Source organism: Periplaneta americana, chromosome 5, assembly GCF_040183065.1.
Source record: "Periplaneta americana isolate PAMFEO1 chromosome 5, P.americana_PAMFEO1_priV1, whole genome shotgun sequence".
In the NCBI taxonomy this organism is placed as follows: Eukaryota; Metazoa; Arthropoda; class Insecta; order Blattodea; family Blattidae; genus Periplaneta; species Periplaneta americana.
In genome coordinates this window covers 184,173,037-184,199,818 of record NC_091121.1, presented here as the reverse complement: position 1 = coordinate 184,199,818, position 26,782 = coordinate 184,173,037, and the positions used below count along the sequence as shown (strand labels likewise).

The 26,782-nt window shown below is 34.8% G+C and overlaps 1 protein-coding gene across 1 annotated transcript in view; it reads right to left on the bottom strand.

The window, feature by feature from the left end:
• The window catches only part of bark (protein bark beetle), a 204,866-nt gene that overhangs the window by 83,204 nt on the left and 94,880 nt on the right, over positions 1-26,782 (bottom strand). Inside the window, exon 2 of the mRNA XM_069826860.1 lies at positions 536-696. Within this exon, the coding sequence (XP_069682961.1) occupies positions 536-696 (161 nt within the window). The remainder of the gene's footprint in view (positions 1-535; positions 697-26,782) is intronic.

Genomic DNA, 26,782 nt, shown 5'->3' with positions numbered 1-26,782 from the left:
TGTACGTACCCTTATCCAGTAGATAGAAAGTTCGCTTACACGATCAGAAAATCGTAGATCAAATATCTTTGAACGCCAGTGTACATTAAACAGAAGATGAAAAAAAATCGTTAAAATTGTAAAAAAATTAACAGTTCCAGTGTTACCCTATAGTTCAGAGTCTAGAATTTTAAACAATACATCAATTGAAATGACTGCCGGACTGCTACGACCCGTTAAAGATTACACAATGCAAAACAGAATTAAAAATTCAGAAATCAGAGTATCACGAAGTGTTTCCAAGTAACAGATAAAATAGACTCATATCTATGAAATTGAAAAGACCGTCTTGAAATGAAATACTCAAAACAAACTCTGATGTATAAACCAAGAGATAATCGTGTTTTGGCAAACGCTGAAAGAGATTATGGTGTCGTTGAAACAGATACAAACACCTAGGCCAGTCATGGCAGCAGATGATAGTAAGGTGGTAATAATAATAATAATAATAATAATAATAATAATAACAACAATAATATAAAAATAAAATACTAACTTTCTTGAATTTGTACAAACTGATCTCCATTGACTGTTGTGGAAAATCTGCAACCTCCCTGCTAGTATCGATGGGCCATCCACTAATCGAAGTTGAGGCAATGTAAGAGATGCTTTTGGTTCTACGACGCTTGTAAGAACGATGCGTTCCTCGGGGAGACCCTGAAATACACATAAAAATAAAAATCAATAATACAATTATAGAATAATTCAGCAACAAATACAAAAAAAATAAATAAATAAATCAAAACAGCTTCCAACTTTATGGGATTCGAAGTGTAGAGCAGTATCAGCAGCACCAACAATGATAATACTGTTCTCCAACCAGGAGATCAACCGTGAAAGGAATGTGCTTACTATTGCGTCATCTATTGGAACGAAGTAGATATATAATATTACCGTTATAACGTCAGTTTAAAAACCATGCGCTCTCCTCCATTTGTTATTTCCTGTATGGAGAGATTAAAAGACCAGGAGATTAACCGTGATCTAATTTTGTAACTAGGGTAGTATAAACATGTGACAAACACAGCAATATTAGGCCTAAATGTTGGATATAGTAATAGTTATTTAAAAGTGACTTAAATTGACCATCATTTGTTAGCGAGATGTCTAACTGTAGGACACTAACGCAATCGCCAAGAATCAACCAACACAAAAATGACACTTCCATTATCTGTCGCAGCGATTTTTCCGGAGCTATCACAGTTCGGGGCTGTAACGGCAAATCGCTGTTATACTCCACCACTGATATGGAGAACTGTTCTGAATGTAGGTACGTACGACTATATCACAGTCTAGTATATACAATCACGAACCTCAATACGTAGTAAATATGCATCCATAGATAGTTGCTAACCACTAGGATCGTTAATATCGCCTCATTACAGACAATGCGAAATAGTACCGGCACAGTCTATTGTTCCTAGCACCCTCATAACTAAGGCTTCAGTCACCTAGCTCAATACGTAGCAAATATGCATCCATAGATAGTTGCTAACCACTAGGATCGTTAATATCGCCTCATTACACACAATGCGAAATAGTACCGGCACAGTCTATTGTTCCTAGCGCCCTCATAACTCAAGCTTCAGTCACCTAGCTTAATACGTAGCAAATATGCATCCATAGATAGTTGCTAACCACTAGGATAGTTAATATCGCCTCATTACAGACAATGCGAAATAGTACCGGCACAGTCTATTGTTCCTAGCACCCTCATGACTAAGGCTTCAGTCACCTAGCTCAATACGTAGCAAATATGCATCCATAGATAGTTGCTAACCACTAGGATCGTTAATATCGCCTCATTACAGACAATGCGAAATAGTACCGGCACAGTCTATTGTTCCTAGCACCCTCATAACTCAAGCTTCAGTCACCTAGCTCAATACGTAGCAAATATGCATCCATAGATAGTTGCTAACCACTAGGATCGCTAATATCGCCTCATTACAGACAATGCGAAATAGTACCGGCACAGTCTATTGTTCCTAGCACCCTCATAACTAAGGCTTCAGTCACCTAGCTCAATACGTAGCAAATATGCATCCATAGATAGTTGCTAACCACTAGGATCGTTAATATCGCCTCATTACAGACAATGCGAAATAGTACCGGCACAGTCTATTGTTCCTAGCACCCTCATAACTCAAGCTTCAGTCACCTAGCTCAATACGTAGCAAATATGCATCCATAGATAGTTGCTAACCACTAGGATCGTTAATATCGCCTCATTACAGACAATGCGAAATAGTACCGGCACAGTCTATTGTTCCTAGCGCCCTCATAACTCAAGCTTCAGTCACCTAGCTCAATACGTAGCAAATATGCATCCATAGATAGTTGCTAACCACTAGGATCGTTAATATCGCCTCATTACAGACAATGCGAAATAGTACCGGCACAGTCTATTGTTCCTAGCGCCCTCATAACTCAAGCTTCAGTCACCTAGCTCAATACGTAGCAAATATGCATCCATAGATAGTTGCTAACCACGAGGATCGCTAATATCGCCTCATTACAGCAATGCGAAATAGTACCGGCACAGTCTATTGTTCCTAGCACCCTCATAACTCAAGCTTCAGTCACCTAACTCAATACGTAGTAAATATGCATCCGTAGATAGTTGCTAACCACTAGGATCGCTAATATCGCCTCATTACAGCAATGCGAAATAGTACCGGCACAGTCTATTGTTCCTAGCACCCTCATAACTCAAGCTTCAGTCACCTAACTCAATACGTAGTAAATATGCATCCATAGATAGTTGCTAACCACTAGGATCGCTAATATCGCCTCATTACAGCAATGCGAAATAGTACCGGCACAGTCTATTGTTCCTAGCACCCTCATAACTCAAGCTTCGTGACTATATATTGTAAATCAAGTAACTAAATAAACGTGCAAAAACAAAAGAAACGTTTTGAATTACATCCATAGGTGAAATGCGTCCATTCTGCGTCCTGGTACTTAAATAAATGTACATTTATGGGGTAGGGGGGGAAATCCACAGGTACGACACACTTTATAAATTGATAGACATAGAAGAAAAATAAAGACAGGAAAGACTAAAGGAGCAATGGACGGACGAAGACGTTGCTTACAGATAATCAGGGTCAAATAATAACTTTGGGTGAAGGAAAACTATATTAATACAAATATAAGAGTAGTACTAGAGCTCAGACATTGTCCTTTATGTCTATTTTATTCCTAGACCAACGTTAAGGAACTTAATTCAAAATCCATGTTAGGTCGTTTAAAAGCGCTCATCCATCCAAAATCCATGTTTGGTCATTCAAAGCCACCAGTTCAAGTTACAAATTCCTATTTCAGCGACAGTAGCTTATTTTTGGAATAAGAGCCTACTGGAACCAATTAATAAAATGTGTATTACGCATTTCGTACGCTCTTCAGAATTAAAATAGTGTTCAAAGTTAAAATAATTGTTTCATTATCAACTGTTGTTATCTCTAACATCCCATTATTGACGCAGCATTCTTGTATAGGCCTCTGTACGCGCCTGTAACGAAAGTCTCTCCAAAAATGTATCGAGATAAAAATGCAATAACGTTATGTGGGGGCTTTCTTCACATTGTCACTATTCAGTCTGCCGAAGCTTAGTGGTTCGGTCTGCTAACAATATCTACAATAATTCCGTAAGGAAAAAGTTCAGAAGTACATTAATGAAAGAACAGATTGGTGCCAATGATGGAGACGAAGTTTTCACTTCACGAAAGACGGAAGGATAATTTTCTGTCAGTACTGCGGAAAAGAAGTTGTACTACGTGTTTCTGTTTTTATATTTATGCCAATTGTTGAAGTATAAAATAACGAAACCACTGCTTTATTTTTTTTAAATGCTGTTTTTATACAAAATATTTATATTTCTTTATTCCTTAAACATTCAGTTAAGTAAAATTTAACATGGGAATTTAAGTATTTTATTGGTTATGTTTCTGTTTAACGAAATCGGTTTAATTTATGTCTTCTAAGAATTAGAGTAGGCCTAGTTGGCCGGTAGATTGTCCTTATGTTTCACAGATGAAATGTGAAAAGAAATGGCATTTAGAACAACGTAAAACACAGCTACTCATATTAAAGCAAAGCAAAAGAAGTGAAAATATTAATTTTTAATATTAGTCCACACTTTAATATCTATTTTAAATGCCTATTTTCCATGTTTTTAATGCTTTATTTCCTGGGCTCTAGTAACAACAACAACAACAATAATAATAATAATAATAATAATAATAATAATAATAATAATAAACTGTTCATTGCTAACAATTCCTACTCGAATAAAAAAGAACGATTACAAAAAATCAACCACATCTCTCATTCACATTTTTGTCCAATTCTGTTTCTAACTTTTTTTTAAAGTCACCCTCTGTGAACAGTTTGGTACTGGGGTTGCATTAATGTGCGAGGGGTGGAAAATAATGACATCAATAATAGATCCCTCTTTTTATGTGAACTCCCCCTCTTAACAAAGGAAGCCCTGGAGCAGGAAGTGAGAAGAACCCCATTCCAAAGCCGGTTCTACAGCAAGTCGAGTGTGAATGCTGAACCGTACCATAGCGACCTCGTAAACAAATGAACAGTTCAAAAATATCCGGTGAATTAATCGTGTCATCTCTGCTATGCCACCATTTTCAATACCCATTTCCTCTTATTTTTTTTTTTTTTTTTCACTTTCTCTATCACAACGCAGTGTTGTATGAACTAATTTCACGTACGTATGAACGGCAGGAACATTTCAAATGAAAGATTCCGTTATCCTCAACACACAGAAGCGTTGACCTTCTTTTTGCTTGCTCTCTTTTCCTACAGATCCAACCAGCATCATCTGCATGCACTGTCTTTGTAGATGACAAGAACTCTTGACTCCTGTCTGATGCGTAACAGCAGTGAAAATAGCCGTTCATTAGCTTAGAATAAAAGACCCTACAACTACGTAGACTAGGAAATACAATATTAAGATCCTAACATATTTTGCTGGCGTACACTACATCAGTTATTTATAGATTTCAAAAAAGCATATGACTCTGTTAAGAGAGACATTTTATATAATATACTTATAGAAGTTCGTATTCCGAAGAAACTAATTCGATTAATAAAGATGTGTCTCAGTGAAACTTACAGCAGAGTTAGTATAGGCCAGTTTCTGTCTGATGCTTTTCCAATTCACTGTGGGCTAAAGCAAGGATATCCACTACTGTATCATCTTTACTTTTTAACTTCGCTCTAGAATATGCCATTAGGAAAGTCCAGGACAACAGAGAGGGATTGGAATTGAACGGGTTACTTCAGCTGCTTGTCTATGTGGATGACGTGAATATGTTAGGAGAAAATCTACAAACGATTAGGGAAAATGTTTGGTTATCTTATGTTCTTGGTTTGAGCAATATAATTTGCAACGTATGGGGAAGTATGTATTGTCTTTTTTATTTTATGAGGCTTTATCAACTGCTTTGTTGTCTGAATGAAATGAAGATGATAATCCCAGCGAAATGAGTCCAGGGTCCATCGCCAAAAGTTGCCCAACATTTGTTCTTAATAGGTTGAGGGAAAATCCGGAAAAAAAACCTCAACCAGGTAACTTGCCCCAACCAGGATTTGAACCCAGACTGCTCATTTCACGGTCAGGCAGGCTAGCCGTTACTCCACAGCGGTGGACTTCTGTATCATCTTCGTGACATTTTATTTTTATTGTTTTTAGTGTCACAGTTTGTTAAGGTTGATGTCATTATCTAATTCAATGGATCACTACAAAATTTAATGTTGTTATTATGAAAAATGGTAAAAAGGAGAATTACCACCACGAATACAGTAATCCTTTCCTTTATTTTCTACAGAAACAGCACTACATCTTGCAGTTATAGACTCAATTAGATCATTATCTAATCCTTAACAGAAATGTGACATTCATCGTTTTTCCCGCGAACTCTTCATATGTACAGACTTTACCATATTATGTTCAATTTTAGATTTACTACATTGTATACGTATGAATAAAGTATGATGCTAAAAGTATACAATGTCTCTAGTAATAAAATTATGGTAAAACAAATATTAATGATATTTTATGCTCGACCATGCCGAAATGTAGTAATTATACACCTAGTAGCAGCCCTTTAATGAACCTTATTAAAGTACACCTATTCATTAAAGTTCAGGTGTTCCACTAATCAGAAAATACCATTGTAGCAATATGAAAGCGCAAGTATCGATTATTCTCGGATATGCAATCGAAAGACAACTAGCGCGAGATTAGACAATATTAAATTCAGTCGAAACAAAACAACACACAAATTAACATCAATTCACCGTCATCTTCCAGCCCTTCACAAAGCACATTCCCGAAAATTCATTTCACCAATTGCCGGAAAAAATCAATATGGTCGAGCATAAAAAGTCGTATGAAACTTGACTATAATGGTAATTAAGACTCTCGTATGAAAATTATGAAACTCGCTTGCGCTCGTTTCATAAACATCTGAAGCCTTCATAGTATGCCAGCAATATTATCTTTAGTTTTATGTTAATTAGGCACCACAGGGCTATTGTACAAGATTCTGAACCGGTGCTATAAAAAAGACTAGAAATCCGTAGGTGGCTGTTAGTCCAAAAAGACAACACCCTCGGAATGCCCACGCAAACCCCGCATTGTCAGGCAAATCTAAGCAACAGTTGCGATAAAAAAAAACTTACAGACAGTAATGGCCATGAACTTCCAACTGCAGGACGATTAAAAATGGACGTGAGAACAGGACCAAGGTTGCTGATGTTGTTCTTCAAGTCTCGCCAACAACAAAGAATGTACGCGTAACTAAAAACATACGAGAAGGTACCGGTATTATGTAACAGCTTGCAGTCTGATGTTCCAGGAATTGTGCTCCTATGTTAACACAACTGAACATTGTAACTGAATATAAATAATGTGAATTGTGTCTATTTTTAAGAAGAGGGACAAGACTAACTGTGGTAACTTTCGAGGAATATCAGTTTTGTTCACGTCGTACAAGATTTTGTCCAATATTGTTTTGAGAATATTAACTCCGTACGTAGATGAAATTTACTGGGGATCATCAGTGTGGTTTTAGGTGTAATAGATCGACTATTGGTCAGACTTTTTGTATTCGACAGATATTGGAGAAAAAAATGGGAGTATAAGGATACAATACATCAGTAATTCATAGATTTCAAAAAGGCATATGACTCGGTTAAGAGAAAAGTTTTATATAATATTCTTATTGAATTTGGTATTCCCAAGAAACTAGTTCGATTAATTAAAACGTGTCTCAGTGAAACTTACAGCAGAGTCCGTATAGGCCACTTTCTATCTGATGCTTTTCCAATTCACTACGGGCTAAAGCAAGGAGATGCACTATCACCTTTACTTTTTTAACTTCGCTCTAGAATATGCCATTAAGAAAGTTCAGGATAACAGAGAGGGTTTGGAATTGAACGGGTTACATCAGCTTCTTGTCTATGCGGATGATGTGAATATGTTAGGAGAAAATCTACAAACGATTAAGGAAAACACGGAAATTTTACTTGAAGCAAGTAAAGAGATAGGTTTGGAAGTAAATCCTGAAAAGACAAAGTATATTATTATGTCTCGTGACCAGAATATTGTACGAAATGGAAATATAAAATTGGAGATTTATCCTTCGAAGAGGTGGAAAAATTCAAATATCTTGGAGCAACAGTAACAAATATAAATGATACTCGGGAGGAAATTAAACGCAGAATAAATATGGGAACTTTGTGTTATTATTCGGTTGAGAAGCTTTTGTCATCCAGTCTGCTATCAAAAGATCTGAAAGTTAGAATTTATAAAACAGTTATATTACCGGTTGTTCTAGATGGTTGTGCAACTTGGACTCTTACTATGAGAGAGGAACAGAGATTAAGGGTGTTTGAGAATAAGGTTCTTGTAAAGGTTTTGAGATATATGGATTTTTTAATATCTTTACATTGTCAATGTCATTTTTCCAGGGATAGTGTATAATAAATCAGAATTATGATGGTTAAACTGTGTATCTGGATGTATTATATGGTGAAAGAAGTTTTCAAAAGATACAGAGGTATTTAGTTGTGCGAAAACTGTTCTGGCTTTGCCTGGTATCTAGGCAACTCAGCTAACGCCATCGGCCCTGTAATGTAGTGCGTGCTGAAACTTGAACTGAATTGAAAGAGGAGAAATGGGAGAAGAAATTAAGGTACTCAAAACGCGTCCTTGCAAAGGGTTCGGGGCTGAAAGAAACTGAATATGTGAGCTCCAAGCTTGATGGCCACTTGCCTCACTCTGGGTTACGCTGTTCCACTGAAGGAGCTCTAGAAAATTTTGAAGAGGAAACCCCGAAAATGGGCGTAACCTCTTAGGTACCACATACGCGAGGGGAGGGGAATGTGATCAAACTGATCAGGGGATAGGAAGAAGAAGAAATGGCGGATGGTGTAAGTCTGCACATTGAAAGGGACTTTGTCATTTCGCAGTGCAGGTGAAGTCGAGAAGATTCATTTGTTTGCTGTTCGATTGTATGGTGTAAGCTTGCACATTGAGTGATTTTTATTGGTTTATAAGGGCCGTATTCATAGACATTCTTAGCGCGGGCTTCCGGTGGATGATCAGCGAACTAACGTTTTTCATATTCATAAACCAGTGTTAGTGATATGATATGATATGATATGATATGATATGATATGATATGATATATGATATGATATGATATATTATATTATACATATGATATTATACATATGATACGATATATGGTATGATATGATATGATATATGATATAATATGACATGATATATGATATAATATGACATGATATATGATGATATGATATGACATATGGTATATGATATTATACATATGATATGATATGATATGATATGATATGATATGATATGATATGATATGATATATGGTATGATATGATATGATATATGATATGATATGATATATGATATGGTATATATGATATAATATGATATATGATATATGATGATATGATATGATATGATATGACATATGGTATGATATGATATTATACATATGATATGATATGATATGATATGATATGATATATGTGATATATATGATATATGGCATGATATGATATGATATTACACATATGATATGATATATGATAATTATATGATATAAGATAAGATAAGATACGATACGATAAGATATAAGATAAGATAAGATATGATATGATATGATATGATATGATATATGATATGATATGATATATGATATGAATCCTGTACAAGTAACCAGTCGATAGCCGGGGCTAGTTTAGCACGCTCGTAGCGCGGGCTAGCGAAATGTCTATGAATAGGAGTTTTCTATGTTGTCAAGAAAACTTTCACGGGATTATCATCTTCATATCATTCAGATGCTAGATAACAACAGTAACTGATAAAGCGTCGTAAAATAAACCACTAAAACAGTAGGCCTACTAGCCTATTCTGCAGGCCGCTATGGTTCAATGGCTTCTTAACCAAGCAGTCTGTGATTCTATTTCTGATGTAAGATGAGTGGCTGCTTGTTCTTTGTATTGTAATCGTCCTGTAACGTCTCCGCCGTAACCCTGCATCGTGCTGACTCCAATGAGAGTGTCTAGCATTGGTCCAAAGACAGACCAGAACATATACATTCAGTAGCAGCGTTTGAAGGAGAAGAATGTACATTTCGTAGTTTGATATTGCAATTCTTCAAGATACAAGTGATTTAGCTGCATTCCCTAGTTTTATTTCGATTCTAAATCTTCGTATATTAGTGGTACTCTTAATAAAATTGCTTCTACACTGCGTGATACACGACGATGTCAAAGAAATCACATTTCAAATTCTAAAAAGTCTGTGTCCACTATAATCTATTTTACTGCATACAACGCCTTTCAGAGATACAACTCCCCCTCAGTTGTGAAAGATAAACTATGGTGGTGAAACGTAAAACAGATTACGATTTGACAAGATAAGCTTTCTAGGAAATCGCTGATGCCGGAATCAGAGATCTGTCGGTCTCAGATAAAGCTATTTTTCCCCCGTACCCTTAGACTGTTAAAGCACTGGGTATATTTGTTAACACAAGCGGAGCTTTGATAGAAGATACGTTCTCGAGATTAAAGTACAATGGAGGAGTAAATAAATAAAAAAAAATGTCGGTAGCTCAACCACACAAAGGACGGAGCGATTGTGAAGAAAATAACAGAGGGAGTTCTGACGGCTTTAAAAATATTTCAAATTCAGCAAATTCCTACTTTGAGCCAAATATATTCCAGAAAATGTTTCGTAAATAATATCGAATGTCATATCTCTTCCAATTATTCAGAGTTACAGGGCAATACAGAGAAGACAAAGTCCAGATATGGATTAAATTGGATTATTACATTTACAATAATTACTGTAGAAGAGTGGAAACAGCAGACATATTATGTTTCAAGAGAGTCCGTTGCATATAGACAAATCCAATTTGAAATGTGACGTAATTACATTTGTATACAATATTGTCTTATTTACTTTTTGTGATTCTGTATAAGGAAAACTAGAATAGTCTATATTTAAATGGAAATTATGCCATTCGAAAATGAATAAATGCTGAATAAAATGATATCAATTCCATTTACCATTATTATTAATTATACACTACTATGAAGTGATTGAAGTAAGATACGTTAAGTGAGGGAATTAAAGCCACGCAGGTTATAACGCCATGTAATATTTTATAATTAGTTACGTGAAAATCTGTGTTGGCAGCCCTAGTTAGAGAAATGTTGTGTTTAGACGTTTACAGGAAGCTTTCTTAAACATCTGGAACCAACAATGAAACGGATTTCTGTCTTTAGTGCGAGTTTAACGACCTTTAAGTGAACAAGTTCGCGCTTGAACTGATTGTCCAGTGACGTGAATATTGTATTCTGCATAAAGTAAGTACAGATAATTGAATTTGAAATATAATGAATGATAAAATGTTATGAGAAATTCGTTTATGTTTGTTCTTAAGTTTAATGGAGTGGTGTTGTTTTAAAATTTATAATACAGTATTACTATATTATGGTAGGCCCATTCATCCATTTAAAATGGAATTTGCAACTGCAGATAATAACGCCATCTCGCTGCGAGAATAAACTTTGATTAAATTTAGTATGTAATAATAGCGGTTGACCGTTTAATCGTCTCTAATTTAAGGATAATCGACCGGACTTGGGTACCACGAAACTGCGACATGAGTAGCACAAAGAAAACTGGACTCTGTTCATTATATGAAGACGGTTGTGCACCACTCAATGACAGTGATCTTGATTGAATTTATTAGAGATATGTAGTAATGAGTATTGAGACTTTTTTGTTGTCCTTTATCATCTATAGTTGTTTAATTCTATAACATAATCTTACATTTTGGTTATCGCTATTTTACACTAAACCTTGTTTTGAAATTAAGACTAGTACTGTCTGATAATAAAGCAACAAAAAAATTTGCGGATTATCCACAAATAAGACAATTTATATAAAAAGAGTTGCACTATTTCTCAATGCACTGGAATGGGTCATAGGTCTTGTGTATAATTCTACCGACCGCTTATGTATTCTACGACGCAATCTTCTTTTATTGAAAAGCTGAAAAAGCTTAGTTTAATTGAAAGTGAAAATAATAAATGTGTTTTATTTAAATTATATGTTTATTTGTCACAAAATTGACGGAACTATTTTCTTCCTTCCGCATCGTGAATAAACTGCACCAAGGTTTCGATTAAGTGAATCGATATATCTCGGTGATTGTAATTGTTGTAAAACCTTGTCACAATTACAAGTTTTGAAACGTGCATTCCATAAGAAAGGCTACAAATGATTAACATCTCAAAGATCAGTATTATTGCACGTATGACTGGTCAGTTGTAACCCATTTTTTTGAATTGATGGCGTTAATACCTTCACTTACCCTAAATCTCAATTTTCTCCACTTTATTCAAAGAACGAATTGCGCTAACCGGATGCCCGATCTTGGAGTAGAGGCCGTGACCCCACGTTGCCTAAGCACCATCCCTCTGTTCACGAGACCTTAAAATTGCCTTACAGTTCTGACTCGCATAACATATATACGAACGGTTAATTCCGTCACCGCGCTGGACAATAGCGGCATGCAGTTCTCGATAGGCGTCGTCCCGGACCGCGCCATGGTCTGATGACGCTGGTCACCGCTTCCTCTACAGGTGAGCATCGTGTGTTGCATACCGCGCTGCCCTGTTTCATGACACGATTATAGCAATACTGTACATTAATGTGTCTCTCCCTAGCATCAAGTTGATGGTAGGTACGATTCTTTGTTTATTGTTCCTCTTCAAATTTCTCTTCTTCTTGTCCTCTGTCTTCTTTTCTCCATTTTAATATCCCACCTTAGCTCGTTCTTTTTCGCGTCTCGTCGTTTTGTCCTCATTTCCTCCTTCCTTATTATCCTTCTCCGTTTCTTTCGCTTCATCTTCATTCTTTCGTCCCTCTGCCTCATTCTTTCCCCCTCCTTGTTCTCCTCTTCCCTCTTGTATTTATCCCCTTCTACACTTACCATTCTTCGTCTCTCCTTCTTTCTTCTCTTCTTTCGCCATCTTACCTTCTCCATTTTTTCTTCTTGTCCTTCTGCACCTCATTTTCGTTTCGTCCCCTCTTCCTTCTTCTCCTCCGTATTCATTGTCCTCCAGTATTCCTACTACTTGCTCACTTCATACACTGTATCCACAGAAACAATCCGTGATTATAAACTGCTATAATTTTGTAGCTGTGCTTATTTGAAATTCAAACCGGTGCCTTTAGAAAGAACGGATCAAAGAATTTCAGGATATGTGTATTGTTTCATCTTAATGACTATTCAAAAGATTGCTCCTTTAATATTAATTTCATAATCAATAACCATAAATATATTCATGTGAATTATTATCTGAGATAATTTTATTATACTTGATGGCTAATGCTTCAATTTTTTTTTCTTGTCCCGTAATTTTTAATGTTTATTTTAAGAGTGGTTTTCACGGATTACATGTAATTATTGGAACAACCTTCTTAATAACAAAAGTGTGATCGTTTTTCCAAAACTTGCTTTCTGCTATGTGATAGTTACAGCAAAATTTTGCTCACTACAGTGTTTTGTCTCTCCTGTAAAATTTAGTTTTTTTCAGTTAGCAAGTTTTGCAAAAACGGTCCTCAATTGTAATTGTTGCCAAAAAATATAATAGATGGCATCATAAGAAAAAAGAAGAAAAAAAAGACAATCTTTCAATTGCCATTATGGCATTGTTGGATAGAAGCAAATTATGTTAAAAGGTGTGAACGTTTACATTTCATTTCAATGTGAATTCTGCAGCATTTATAGAGTTATGGCGAACCCACAAAAACGTAGTTGGTGTGTACTGTACCACCTCAAAATCGTCTTGTCAGTAGTGTCGCATGTTGAAACTCCCGTCTGAAGGCAAGCTGAACTCTCTCTACTCCGTGTGCTATGGTATTACAATACACATACATACATTAAGATACTGAAGATGGAATCAAGGACAGACTTTGGAATAATATAAATAAAGTGATTATAATAGCTTAGAATCTGCCTCGTTTCTTGGAGAAGCTGGCATTACCAGATTTATAATCTGTATGTAAAAGATTTGCGTCGGACTCTTCAAATCCTGAAATTTCTGACAACAATGAAACACTATAAAAGAAAGTAAGTAAGGAAGAAATAAATAAATAAATAAACTCGTTTTATTGTACATATTCCATCAAATATGACATTAAAAACTGCAATTAACATTGTTCAAATGGTTACGTATTATGAACAATACCGTATGACAAGCTTTAACATATATGACATTTAGATTGCTACTGAAATTGCAACACTGCAATATTATGACGTAAGATAGGTGAATGTTTATCAGTGATTAATGTAGATTGCTACTGAAATTGCAACACTGCAATATTATGACGTAAGATAGGTGAATGTATATCAGTGATTAATGTAGATTGCTACTGAAATTGCAACACTGCAATATTATGACGTAAGATAGGTGAATGTATATCAGTGATTAATGTAGATTGCTACTGAAATTGCAACACTGCAATATTATGACGTAAGATGGGCGAATGTTTATCAGTTATTAATGTAGATTGCTACTGAAATTGCAACACTGCAATATTATGACGTAAGATAGGTGAATGTTTATCAGTAATTAATCTAGATTGCTACTGAAATTGCAACACTGCAACATTATGACGTAAGATAGGTGAATGTTTATCAGTTATTAATGTAGATTGCTACTGAAATTGCAACACTGCAATATTATGACGTAAGATAGGTGAATGTTTATCAGTTATTAATGTAGATTGCTACTGAAATTGCAACACTGCAATATTATGACGTAAGATAAGTGAATATTTATCAGTTATTAATGTAGATTGCTACTGAAATTGCAACACTGCAACAGTATGACGTAAGATAAGTGAATATTTATCAGTTATTAATGTAGGATTATAGGCTAAACACGGCCGGGCAAATAACCTAAAATTTAAGCATGTTTAAAAAATGTACAATCTTTTTGATAACTTCATTCCTGGATGGGAGTCATTTACCGAAGTTTAATGTTTTTTATTGTGAAGAAATCCGTCTCGTTTGAGTCCTGTGTTTGTATTGAGGTATGTCACACTGCAAGTTCTTATCAAGGGGCAAGCTAGCAAGCACGTGCGTTGTGCTGTAGTATGCAAGGTTCCGGGTACAACTGACCTAATGAGTGCATCAAGGTCATCACCACTGATAACTGAAGGTCTTCCATGTCAAGGGTAGCAAACAGGTTGTATTATCGCTAATTTGTATACAAGGAAGAAGGCTAAATGTTTCCAAAACAAATTGTTGTAACCTTGTTTTAAATTAATCTTCATTACTACGGTTCATGGCCTGGGAATATAAGTCAATGACTGATAACATATTATTTTTTATATTTTTAAATCGCTCTTTTAAGATACAATATTATTATTTATTCATTAAAACAATACACATTTTTTATGAGGTTAGTATTTTTAGGCAATGATGACCTGTAAATAATTAAATAATTATAACATACTTTAAACAATTTTACTGTGAAATTTGTCTTTTATCAGTGATATGCTTGTCTGATACATTTTCATTCAGCAATGAAAGTCTATGTTTCCTTTACCAATCGAATGTTTAAGTTCTTCTTCTAAATGATGATGATGATGATGATGATGATGATGATAATAATAATAATAATAATAATAATAATAATAATAATAAAGGCACAGCTGCATTATAGGGGCCAATCTCCTTATTGGTTGAATGGTATTAATACTACTATCGATATGTATTGTTGTTATAATCGACATAAAATGCGTTACCAACTTCTAAATTAACAGTCAGTTTTATATTGTTGACTTGTAGCTACTTCAAAATGGAAATAACGGCATTAATAGTAAAATATATTTTCCCTCGACCAAAAATATAACATAAAGTGACTAAGATCACATCAGTAGTAGCAAATTGTTTTATATTTAATTTTTTAATTTGGTAGCATTTAATGCTTATCGAATATCGAATGCTAAAAACGCTAATCGAACCATTACTTCCCCTGATCTTTTTTTGCTTATAATGTGTGATGGGTGGCCTATATAATGCATCTGTTCCATAATAAAATAATCAGTCTGCACGATAATTATCTAATAACAAGAAAGGAGATATGCGAAGGCATCTACTTTCACAACAGTCAGCATAAACATTCACTCAGCAATCCGTACCTTAAATGGTTCATGCAATATAGACGTAAGCGATAAAAGCGAGATCAGCGTAAATAAATACTCGTACTAGGGAACTGAACACAATGTTGCTGGGAACTCACAGCAGAGCAGAGCAGGTGTTAATAAGAAACTACCACACGTACTATGTGAACGCTTAGTGCTAGTACCTATCACAATACATAGAGAAGAAAACGAAAGTAGGTTCAAAGGAGTAATAAGTAGGTAACGTCTACTAGGTAAAACTTCCTTCAGGTCGTGCGACAATTCTAAAGTGCCCTGGTTCTTGTGTGAATACAAGACGTCACCATTTTCCCATAGTTATCACAAGTTTTCATTTAAGCTGCGAAAATCTGTCATGCATATGAATACTTTATGACAGAGGTGAGAAATGAGCCATAGGCAGGAAGTTCGTACCAAAACAGTAGATTTCAGTTGAGTACATTTGTGACCTGTGGATGTGCTGTCTGATCTCTCACCACAAACGATAAGAACTGTCACCACTAAAAATTGCACTGCAACTAACACACATAAACATTGATGTGTCATTTAGGAGTGCCTTGTAAGTTATCATAACGCTGATTCTGGAAGTAAGTATAATTTTATAAATATCAGCTGCCTCTGTTTTCGTGTAATCACAGACATTCAAACGGGTACGAGGAGTTTCCTGTACATTGCTGTGTATTTCATTCACGTACTGAAGACAAGCAGTGGCGGTATCATGTCGCTCTACAAACTCTGTCTCTACAAGCAGTAAGAGGTGGTTTCGTAAAGAATGAGGAGAACTTTTTTGTTGTTCTGTCGGATAAAATGTAATATGTTTACTTTGCTCAACGGTTCAATTAGGAGTACATAGAAACATTAATTGCCACGCTGAATAATGTATTATTTTATTATTATTATTATTATTATTATTATTATTATTATTATTATTATTACTGACCACTATGTGTTTCTATAAATCTTCTGTAGGTGCATGAATATTGGTATTTTTAGATCTTCTTCCTAGAAGGATAAAATTATTAGGTTTTATCTCAATTTTAATCTTCTTAATCTTTAGAAGAGGGTAACTATTTATTAGTTATTCATTTAATAATAATATTGTCGAAAAATTGATTCAATATTATGTGCCAACAAACTGTTAAACCCCAGGAATTGACATGTCTTAAATCATGGCCAGGAAGAGAAAGATGAGATAAATAAATGTAAGGAAGTCATCTACCTAATGGGGTTTGAAATATCTCGTGTTCTAAAGCCTTTTAATAGAACATAATTTCTCAAAAGAGTAATGATTAAAATAGCTTAATTACTTGTCCATAAGAAGTTCTTAATTTTGAAAAACTACGAATTTCTCGTCCCAAGTATCGAGAGAAGAATTTACAAAATTCCTGATTATATTCAAGAAGAAGGTTAAAAAAAAAAAAAAGCAAGAAAAATCGTATAATATTCACTGGCTCTTGATGACAGCACTGACATTACTGATACAGCAAAGCTTGGGATTTTTATCCGCGGGATTGATCAAGATGTCAGTACAGGAACCACCACTGGTTGTAGTTTTCATGCAAAGTACCTTTCCTCCGTCTCCTTACTTCATAGCCTGTCTGTCGCATGTAATCACTGCAGCTCGAGTTTTGGTCACCGCTCCTCTAGACTCTAGAGGGAGTGCATGTTGTTTCTCAGGGCGCTCTTTTTCCCAGTACAAGACAGTGTTCCGCGATAATCGTCAGTCATTTGTGATGGACAACTTGAGGATGAATCTCATTGTGTGCTGTAATTCTTCAGCAGTTAGCGAGACAGCATAATTTATACTGTTGAGTAGGCCTACTGCATATTTTTTATATTTACATAAAATAATTGAAGCATATTTAAATATTTTTCCTTTTTTGATACATATTTTCCCGATTTTAGCACATAAAAATTCGAGCCCTAGATATTATCTGCCTCTGACTAGTTCATTAGTCAATCAAAATGTTTAATGAAATAGGATGACGGGTAGATGTATTTATTTTTTCGAAATATTTTCTTTTACAAACGCAGAACAATGAAAAAAGTCTAGTCACGTTAGGAATACAGTATTTGTGCGAGATCGTGCGTATTTGCTTGTTTTCCGCACAGAACCAATACGCGGTAAGTGTGAAATACCACATTCAGTATTCCCAACCTAACACACATAACAATTTCCCTCTTCTTACCGCTTAAGCGCGACATTCATTTTACTGCTTTAGGCTTTTAACATATTATTTTTAGAGACGTTTAACATAGTAATAATTATAAATTGGAAGCTTACCACTGCAATTTCACCTAAATTGCAATGTTAATTATTGTTTTTAAATATTTGCAAAAATTAAGTAAAGTCTACTACTCCACGAAACTTAATGCATTCCTGATACAAGTAACATTAAGGAAGCCGTGAAAAAATCAACAAGATTCCAGATGCCGATGTTATTACTGCAATATGTTATATAAATAATATTGTTAAAATATTAAAATGAAAAAGAAATCATTACATAACCTTACCGTTTGTTTTAAGTTCGCATTTATAGACTGGGGGGAAAAAAAAGACAGACGTATATCACGGCCTGCTGGAGTATAGTAAACACAGAAAACATATTATAGCAACAATGTTGAAGAAAGATATTTTGGTTTTCCGAAGTTGCCGTCATTAAACAGAAACCAAGATGGAGATTTCATTGCAACTAATTAGAAATTCGTCTTTCAGGTATGTAATAAACGATCTTCGCACAAAATAATGTACGATACACGAGCGGTAAGTTTGTTTTCATGTTCTCGGAAATTAAAAAAGCTCAACTACGTTTCGCTTTTTCAATCTTTTCCTCGACCATGAAAACGTCAACATACCGCTCTTGTAACGTATATTACTATTCCATCTTTACATACTGACTAGTTCCACTGGAATGTAAAGCCCCGTTATGAGCTAAAAGCTTTGTCCAGGAACATCTCAGATCTAGTGGATAGAGGCCGCTACCTGGAGAAGGAGACAGAATAACAAGAAGGTGAGTTCCCTGCCGTCAAGGTAAGACTCGGTCCCGCAGCCATGTGTACGATGCTGACGGCAGGGGCGAAAAAATTACAATCTGGAAACGTAACGCGATCCGCCATCCTCATTCTTCTGAATCGAACTGGAAACTGTGGGGTCTTAGGGTTCCTAACCCCTCAGGCATGGTTACATTCATCCATGCCTCAGGTCTGAGTCTCAGCTGTTCTCCCAAGGTATAGAGAGACTCTTCTTTAAATGTTTTATTCCATTACATACGAACAATTTCAAATGTACAGTTTTGTTGAAATAAAATCTCTAAAGATGGGGGTAACGCAAGAAGAGGGCAAACCATCATCCTTTGATACTGTTCACAAGCATGATTCTAGTCAACGCTCGGAATCGAACCCGAGCTAACGGAAAGTAAAGTCCGCGCTCAAGGCACTGAGTTACTGGAAGGAAAAATATTATACAGGGACATCATTTTATTTTTACTTCAATTTTTATTGTACCTGAGTTTTTGAACGTACTCCACTCCCACCCCTTCTACTAATGAAGTTCCAATTTTCCTCCACACAGATCCAAGACCGCATATACAGTCATAGTAGCCTTACGGTCATAGTAAACAGTACGTTCCAAAAATATGTTCGCGTTTTCTAGTGACGAAAGAGCTTTCAATATTGAATCATTTTCCATTTGCCTACGTCGCATCCCGGTTTTCCCCACCTGTTTCTATTCGCCTCTCTGTAAATGCTAGTGGCTGGACTGTCTTAGCTCTTTTCTGGGAACATTAATTTCTGTTAGGAATTGGACGTCTACGTAATATTATGCCCATACAATTGTTTAAAATAACTTAAATAAAAGGGCCTCGTTAAGTAATTAACTGTCACGTGATTTCTTCCCTTTCTACGACGCTGCGACGTAACCACTTGGACGGACAGTAGATAGCATGTCTGAGTAATTTTATCTTTTCGGATGGGGCAGAATTGAAGATTGAATTTACAGTACGTAAGGTCGCTTTTATAGAGTAGGTACAGAATTATTTCAACATGAGTTACTGATACGAAGTACGAACCTGGTAATTGGAATTACGTACAATAGTCTATAGTGCGGTAATATGCACATTAGAACTGAAGCCTGTATCGAAATGAACGGCCACCATTAAAAAAATGTGTTTAAATATCCATATTATGATTATTTTTCAATTTAACTTCATTCTCTATATTGTACGCTAATGTACTGTAGACAGTATAATATACACTGCATAATGAATACGTCCGCATGGATAGCTCAGTTCGTGAGTAAAAACACTCATTGTTAATACTGTATTGTATTTTAATTAAACAGAAACCTAATGGAAATTATCAAACTCAAAATCGCGATATTTCCTAGTTTACGAAAATGGATGAACTACTTTTCTTCCCTCCTATATCTAGTAAAGTGATTTTTTTTTTTTTTTTGTATTCTACGCCAGTATCATCGAACTCCAGTCGTGGAAGGGGGTACCAAATGGTGTTTCCGGTTCTTAATCGTTGATCCAAAGGTATAGCCAGGTTAATATTAGAAATGTTAGTAAAAATTAAATGATGTCCCTGTATAACCTGACGATAAATTTTCGTACGTTTCCGTATGCTTTTAAGATACGGAGGAAAGGAAGTGCAGTCACAAAGTGGCGATGGCTTGTTGGGCAAGTCTTGTTTACAACAGCGTGTGCCCGTTTCACATATTCCTTGAAGTTCACAGGTGACCTGCGGCGTTTTGTTGAAAGTAACAACAGCGGCTACAGAGGTAGGCTATAGCGCTGATGTCATGGATTATAACAAGTCTTCTATCGTTCTGACTTGTGGGTTTCAGAAAATCTCAGTTCACCAATCAGAGCGATAGTTTGTGCTGCAAATACGTATAAAGGACCCGATTTCGAGTCCCAGCGGGAGAGTGGACAAGTATCTTATCAACTTACCTCCCTTCAAATGGGAATGGATAGAGACCGACAGATCTTCAAATTAACTATAAGGCCCGATTGTATAAACCATTTAATCTTAGATCAGAGGTTAAATTGATCCTTGTTTCAGCTGAACTTGGAATTTTGTGTTGTATAAAGTATAATCTGAGATTAATTTGTCTCAAACTAAAGTCAACTTTGACTGAAGAAATTTCTCCGATTAAGTTAGATGATCCAAGTTCAGTTATTTCTTTTCTGTTTGAACTATACGAGTGATAGATTGTGCAAATAAAATATCCATTATTATTAATATTAATAGATATGTTAGGTACATTTATATATATATATATATATATATATATATATATATATATATATTTCTTTCAATTTCTTGCCTTAATACACAAACATTCTTATATTTTATAAGGCTCTATCATGTTCAGCAATATCAAATAACATAACCTATAATTATATTATGTTTATAACAACCATTAATTATTAATGGATATGATAGGTACATTCATAAATGTTCAATTAACTGTATTACTAAACGAAAATGTCGTTTTATAAAGCTTTATTATGTTTAGCAGTATCAAACACCATAACATGATAACAACGTGGAGAACAGTCAACCTTCTTCTTATTGTCCGCCATTATTTATATTGCAAAAAAAAAAACAGTGTCTCCAACAGAGTGTAATACGGAAAGTCGTGAAAAAGTAGTTGTAAAGTCGCTAGATTTCTCATTATCAACAAAGAAAGATTAAATTTTGTCACTATGGGGTGCTAAAAAGGTCACTAAATCCCTATTTAAGCAATATAAAAGTTAAAAGAAATTGTTGTTGAAAAAGAGTTAAAATCGCTAGATTGGCAACACTGAACAAACCTGTATAACATGGTCCGCGCATCACGTATTTCACCTGTTTATGCGATGTTGCCAAATCCTTCTCACGTGAACTTAGATTGCATTTGAACCAAGGTAATTTGATCGCAGAAAAGTTTTATACAATAGAAGAAGTGTCTGAACTCGGTTTACTTTTCGATCTTCGATCAAAGTTGATCTTTAGTCAGGGAGTTTTATACAATTGGGCCTAAGTGATATAAATCGTGGATTAAAGGGGAAACTGATTTCCTTTTTGAATATATATGTAATAACATAGAATATACCAATATTTTACAGCGAATTTAATTAAAAAATTTTTCGGCGAAATAATTCATTTTTACGGAGGGAAAAAAATGCAAAATTATCTCTACAACTGCGTATATTTTTTTCTTTACATGAGAAAAGCATCCATTCTTTCTTAGTACGTTCAAACTGGAACTGACAACACGCATTCCAGTGTCTAACAAAGGAATTTCCATCCCTTCTACAAAACACCTTCAAAGGTTACTAACATTTACCAGGTATAGTGAGGGTTATATAAGAACAGTTCCTAAACAGCAAATATTGCCTGCTGTTACCAGATATCACAAGATCCTACGTACTAAATGACTTATTTACTTACCGTACTTTATGTTGGAAGGTTATTCTAAATAATTGAATAATTTGTAACATATTTTCGTAAGAAAACTATACGGGAAAGGGATCAACATGTCAAGTATTTTGTCTGGCAATACGAAATTCATTGCCTTGACTAAACAACTGACTCACGAGACCTAACCTAAAAATGTATTTTGTTTGACCACATTAAAGTATTAGTACTAACTCCGAAAACTTATCTGACTATAGTCTTGTATTATAACCACAACGCAACACATAAAATAGTTATTATGTATTAATATTAATTAGTGATCAATAAGTTTATTACGTACAATATATTTAACTTTATTTCAATCTGTAATTATGTATGGAATTATAGGATGGGGTAGCTCATTTAAATCCAATTTTAATCCACTTTATTTATTACAGAAGAAAATAATTAAAATATGTCTTCATAAACCTATTGATTTTCCATCTCAAAATTTGTTTCTAGACTTTAATGTACTTAACGTAAGACAAATTTATTATATTGTATTAATAAAATTCATACATAAAAATCGAAATAATTTTGAATTGTATTCTCACAGTTATGAAACAAAAGGTATGAATTCTTTAAGATTGTTTGAACCAAAATGCAACACTGTTACAGTATTTAATCACAGTAGTAATTTAGGCCCAAGAATATGTAACAAATTTATATTTAAATATCCTAATCTTGTCAATTCTAATAGTTCTAGTATTAAATTTAAAAAGTTATGTATGAATTTTATAAAAACTGAAAAATTGTAAATTTAAATTTATATACTATAATTGCATAGTAGACATAAGACAAATTGTATTGTATAATTATTAATTTCAATTCAGGAAACCGCCTCTGAGCACGAGTTCTACTCTTTCAGCGGCGAGCTAAAGTTTTTCTGTATATATTATATTTTATGTTACAATTATTAGCAAAATAATAAATAAATAAATTATTAGTATGTTCAAATTTCACTAGCTTCCAGTAACCGGCTCAGAAATCTAGTACAATTTTAATTTCATGGAACTCCAGTACCGACAAATATTGTCGATATTTGTGTCAGCTGCCAACATAACAGTTACAAAATCACTACCATTTGTAGTATTTGTCAGTATCGAAATTCGAAACGAAGTTGGCAAAAGAAAATTCAATCTGCAAACTCGAATAGCACCAAAATCCACTAGCATATGTGGTAATGGAGGAAAAATGGTTAGGTTACACACTTAGGGTATGAAGTAAGCTGACCCAGACTATACTTAGGTGAGAGGGGTTGAGAGGTATTGGGATTTTCTATTTTGGAATAAATCTTTTCCAACTTTCAGTAGTGAAAATGGGTCGCACCACTACAGTTGCAGGGCATGGGAGCGCGCAAGAATTTGGAAGTGATGCATTTATGTTTGGGACGAATATATTAATGTGCAATTTCTTTCATAATCTTTACTCAATCATACGATTTTTGCGGTATATCATGCGAAATATAAAGTAAATGTGAAATTCTGTGGCTTCTAGAAATGGCCGTCTGTCCCTTCTCTTGTGTTTGTCTTAAGAGGGAGTCATGCACTAATGTGACATGACCGGACATTTTCGCTAGATGTGAATGTATAGTACCGGCTTCTAATACTCAAAGGAATTAGATGGATCCGATTCTAGAAGGTAAAATGATGATACAGGTCTACAATAAAACAGTTCATTTCCCCCCTTTGAAATCATACAAAATGAAACAACAACACAGGATTTATAAATCATATGGGACTATGAAATCCCATTATGAGCCATATTGTGCCATGATTTAAGTTAGTAAATGTAAACTCATCTTGTATGTATGTATTTATTCACACTGCAATGGGTATATACCCGGTGGCAGTAGTAACTAATTACACTCAATAATTACAATAATAAACTTGTTAATTAAAAATACACTTAATAATAATACCAATAATTAATACTAACAATAATAATAATAATAATAATAATAATAATAATAATAGGGAATATCCTAAATTAAATGAAGCACGATCACTTAAAATAACATTTAAAATAAATCTAAATTGTATCTTAAATCTAAGTTCGAACTAAAACCCACGAGTATGATATGTTCATATCTGCACAAGCACCTTTCAACACTACACTCATTTCGCTGTCAACTCACTCACTGCACTGGAACTACGACACATTTCACTGATTCTATCCTCATTTCACTAACACTTCAAAAACATTTCACTGTTCAAATACTTTGCACTGCCACTATAAACTATAAAGCTTCCCTGACAGGAATACGTTTCACTGACACAACACACTTCACTGACACAACATAATTCTTCACTGATACAACACTTCAATAACAAAATATCATTTACATCCTTTACATACTGTGTATAATTATCGTCTATTAGTAAAGTATTATCGTCTATTAGTAAAGTGATCTCTCTAAAGTAATATCTCTAATTTATAATAATAATAATAATAATAATAATAATAATAATAATAATAATAACTCTAGTCAGTTGTTGTTTAATGTTTCACAAAGTCAAAATGGTCTTTCCGACATCACACAACATACAGTAGTATCGATGGACTACAGCAGCCGTGGCGAAAATGTAATCGTGCGCCGAGCCACTGTGTAACCTGCAACGTGCATAGCACCTATGGAGGGAGGCGGACACCCGAAGGGGAAGTGAAGCAACTGTCTGACTTATTAACGGATTTTCATTTTCCTTATGTCAAGCACTTAAATATAATTTTTTACAGTACAAGGCTACAAACTAATGTTTAGTACGTGTAACGAAGAAAGAAATGAACAAGAAAACATAGGACACATTATCACAACCTAAAATTAATTGTCTTCAGAATGTCTCTGCGACAGAGTTTCAAAATCAGGAATTATGTCACTTACTGCCAGTCGTAGTTGATCACGAAGGTATTTGTCTGTCAGTCGTGATCTAAATTTGGTTTTTGCTATCTTCATTGTTGAAAATAATTTTTCACAAACGTAAGTTACAGCGAACATGGCTTCAACAGAGCAAGCGAAAAAACGAAGCTTCGGATATTTATTTTTTGGCAAAGATTTGAAAATTCAACATTTGTCAAGTCCTTACATCTAGCTTTCATTTAACGTCACATTGTAAATCTCTGAGTTTACATTGAAGAGATAACCGCATTATTCGTACATCTGCTGAAAAAGGATCGAAATAATAATACTTAACCTTTTAATGTTTCATGAGTAACATGTAGTATAATGCCGTTTTATGTTATACAACCGTTTTCCTCGTAATACTTGTGAACAAATCATACATTTAATATTCTCATCATATTGTTAGCAAAAAAATGCGTCCTCCCATCCTACTTGAAACTTCGTTTTTGTAGAGGTACATGGTTTCGAGAGAGACATTGCGACGATACGCCACTCGCAGGTCAGAGACAAATACAAAAGGAACGGAGTTTGATCCAGTGAGTGAGAGGGTGGTGGTTGGGGGAGCAAGAGACATGCACAGCTATCATTGCGAGCCACAATGTGCTCGTGAGTTACATTTTCGCCACGGCTGGAGTACAGTCAATGGATAGCTCAGGCACTAGCGCGTTTCCTTGCCGATCCGGAGCTGCACTCGGGCGTGGGTTACATTCCCACTTGAGCTGATCACCTGGTTGAGTTTTTGCGAGGCTTTCTACCTCTGTAAGACGAATGTCAGGTAATCCCATAGCGAATCCTCCATCTTATATCGCCAAATACCATCTCGCTATAAGCATTCTATTGACGCTAAATAACCTATTAGTTGATACAGCGTCGTTAAATAACAGTATAAAAACAACGTATGACAGAGATGAAAGAGTAGGATTACAAAATTTAAGATATGCATCCATCACTAAAGTGAACGCCATTTTTCTTTTCAATAGTCATTGCCGTACAACAAATACAGTCATTTCTATTACAAATCCAAGCTCTAGAAAAACTAATATTATAACATTTGAAATGTTCGTATACTCGTATGTACAAATGACAAAATAAAGGTAAAAATGTTCATGTACGCACACTTGAGGCAAATGGAGAGGGAATAAAGCTCCCATTTAATTTTATAACAAGATCTTGAAGTTTTTCAAAAGTTACGACGAGGTGAAAAATCTCACATCTTTATCTATGCTTGAACACGGGCTAATCCAGTAAAACAGGGAAATATGTATAAAAATATTTTGTGCGAGATCGTGCGTATTTGCTTGTTTTCCGCACAGAACCAATACGCGGTAAGTGTGAAATACCACATTCAGTATTCCCAACCTAACACACATAACAATTTCCCTCTTCTTACCGCTTAAGCGCGACATTCATTTTACTGCTTTAGGCTTTTAACATATTATTTTTAGAGACGTTTAACATAGTAATAATTATAAATTGGAAACTTACCACTGCAATTTCACCTAAATTGCAATGTTAATTATTGTTTTTAAATATTTGCAAACATTAAGTAAAGTCTACTACTCCACGAAACTTATTGCATTCCTGATACAAGTAACATTAAG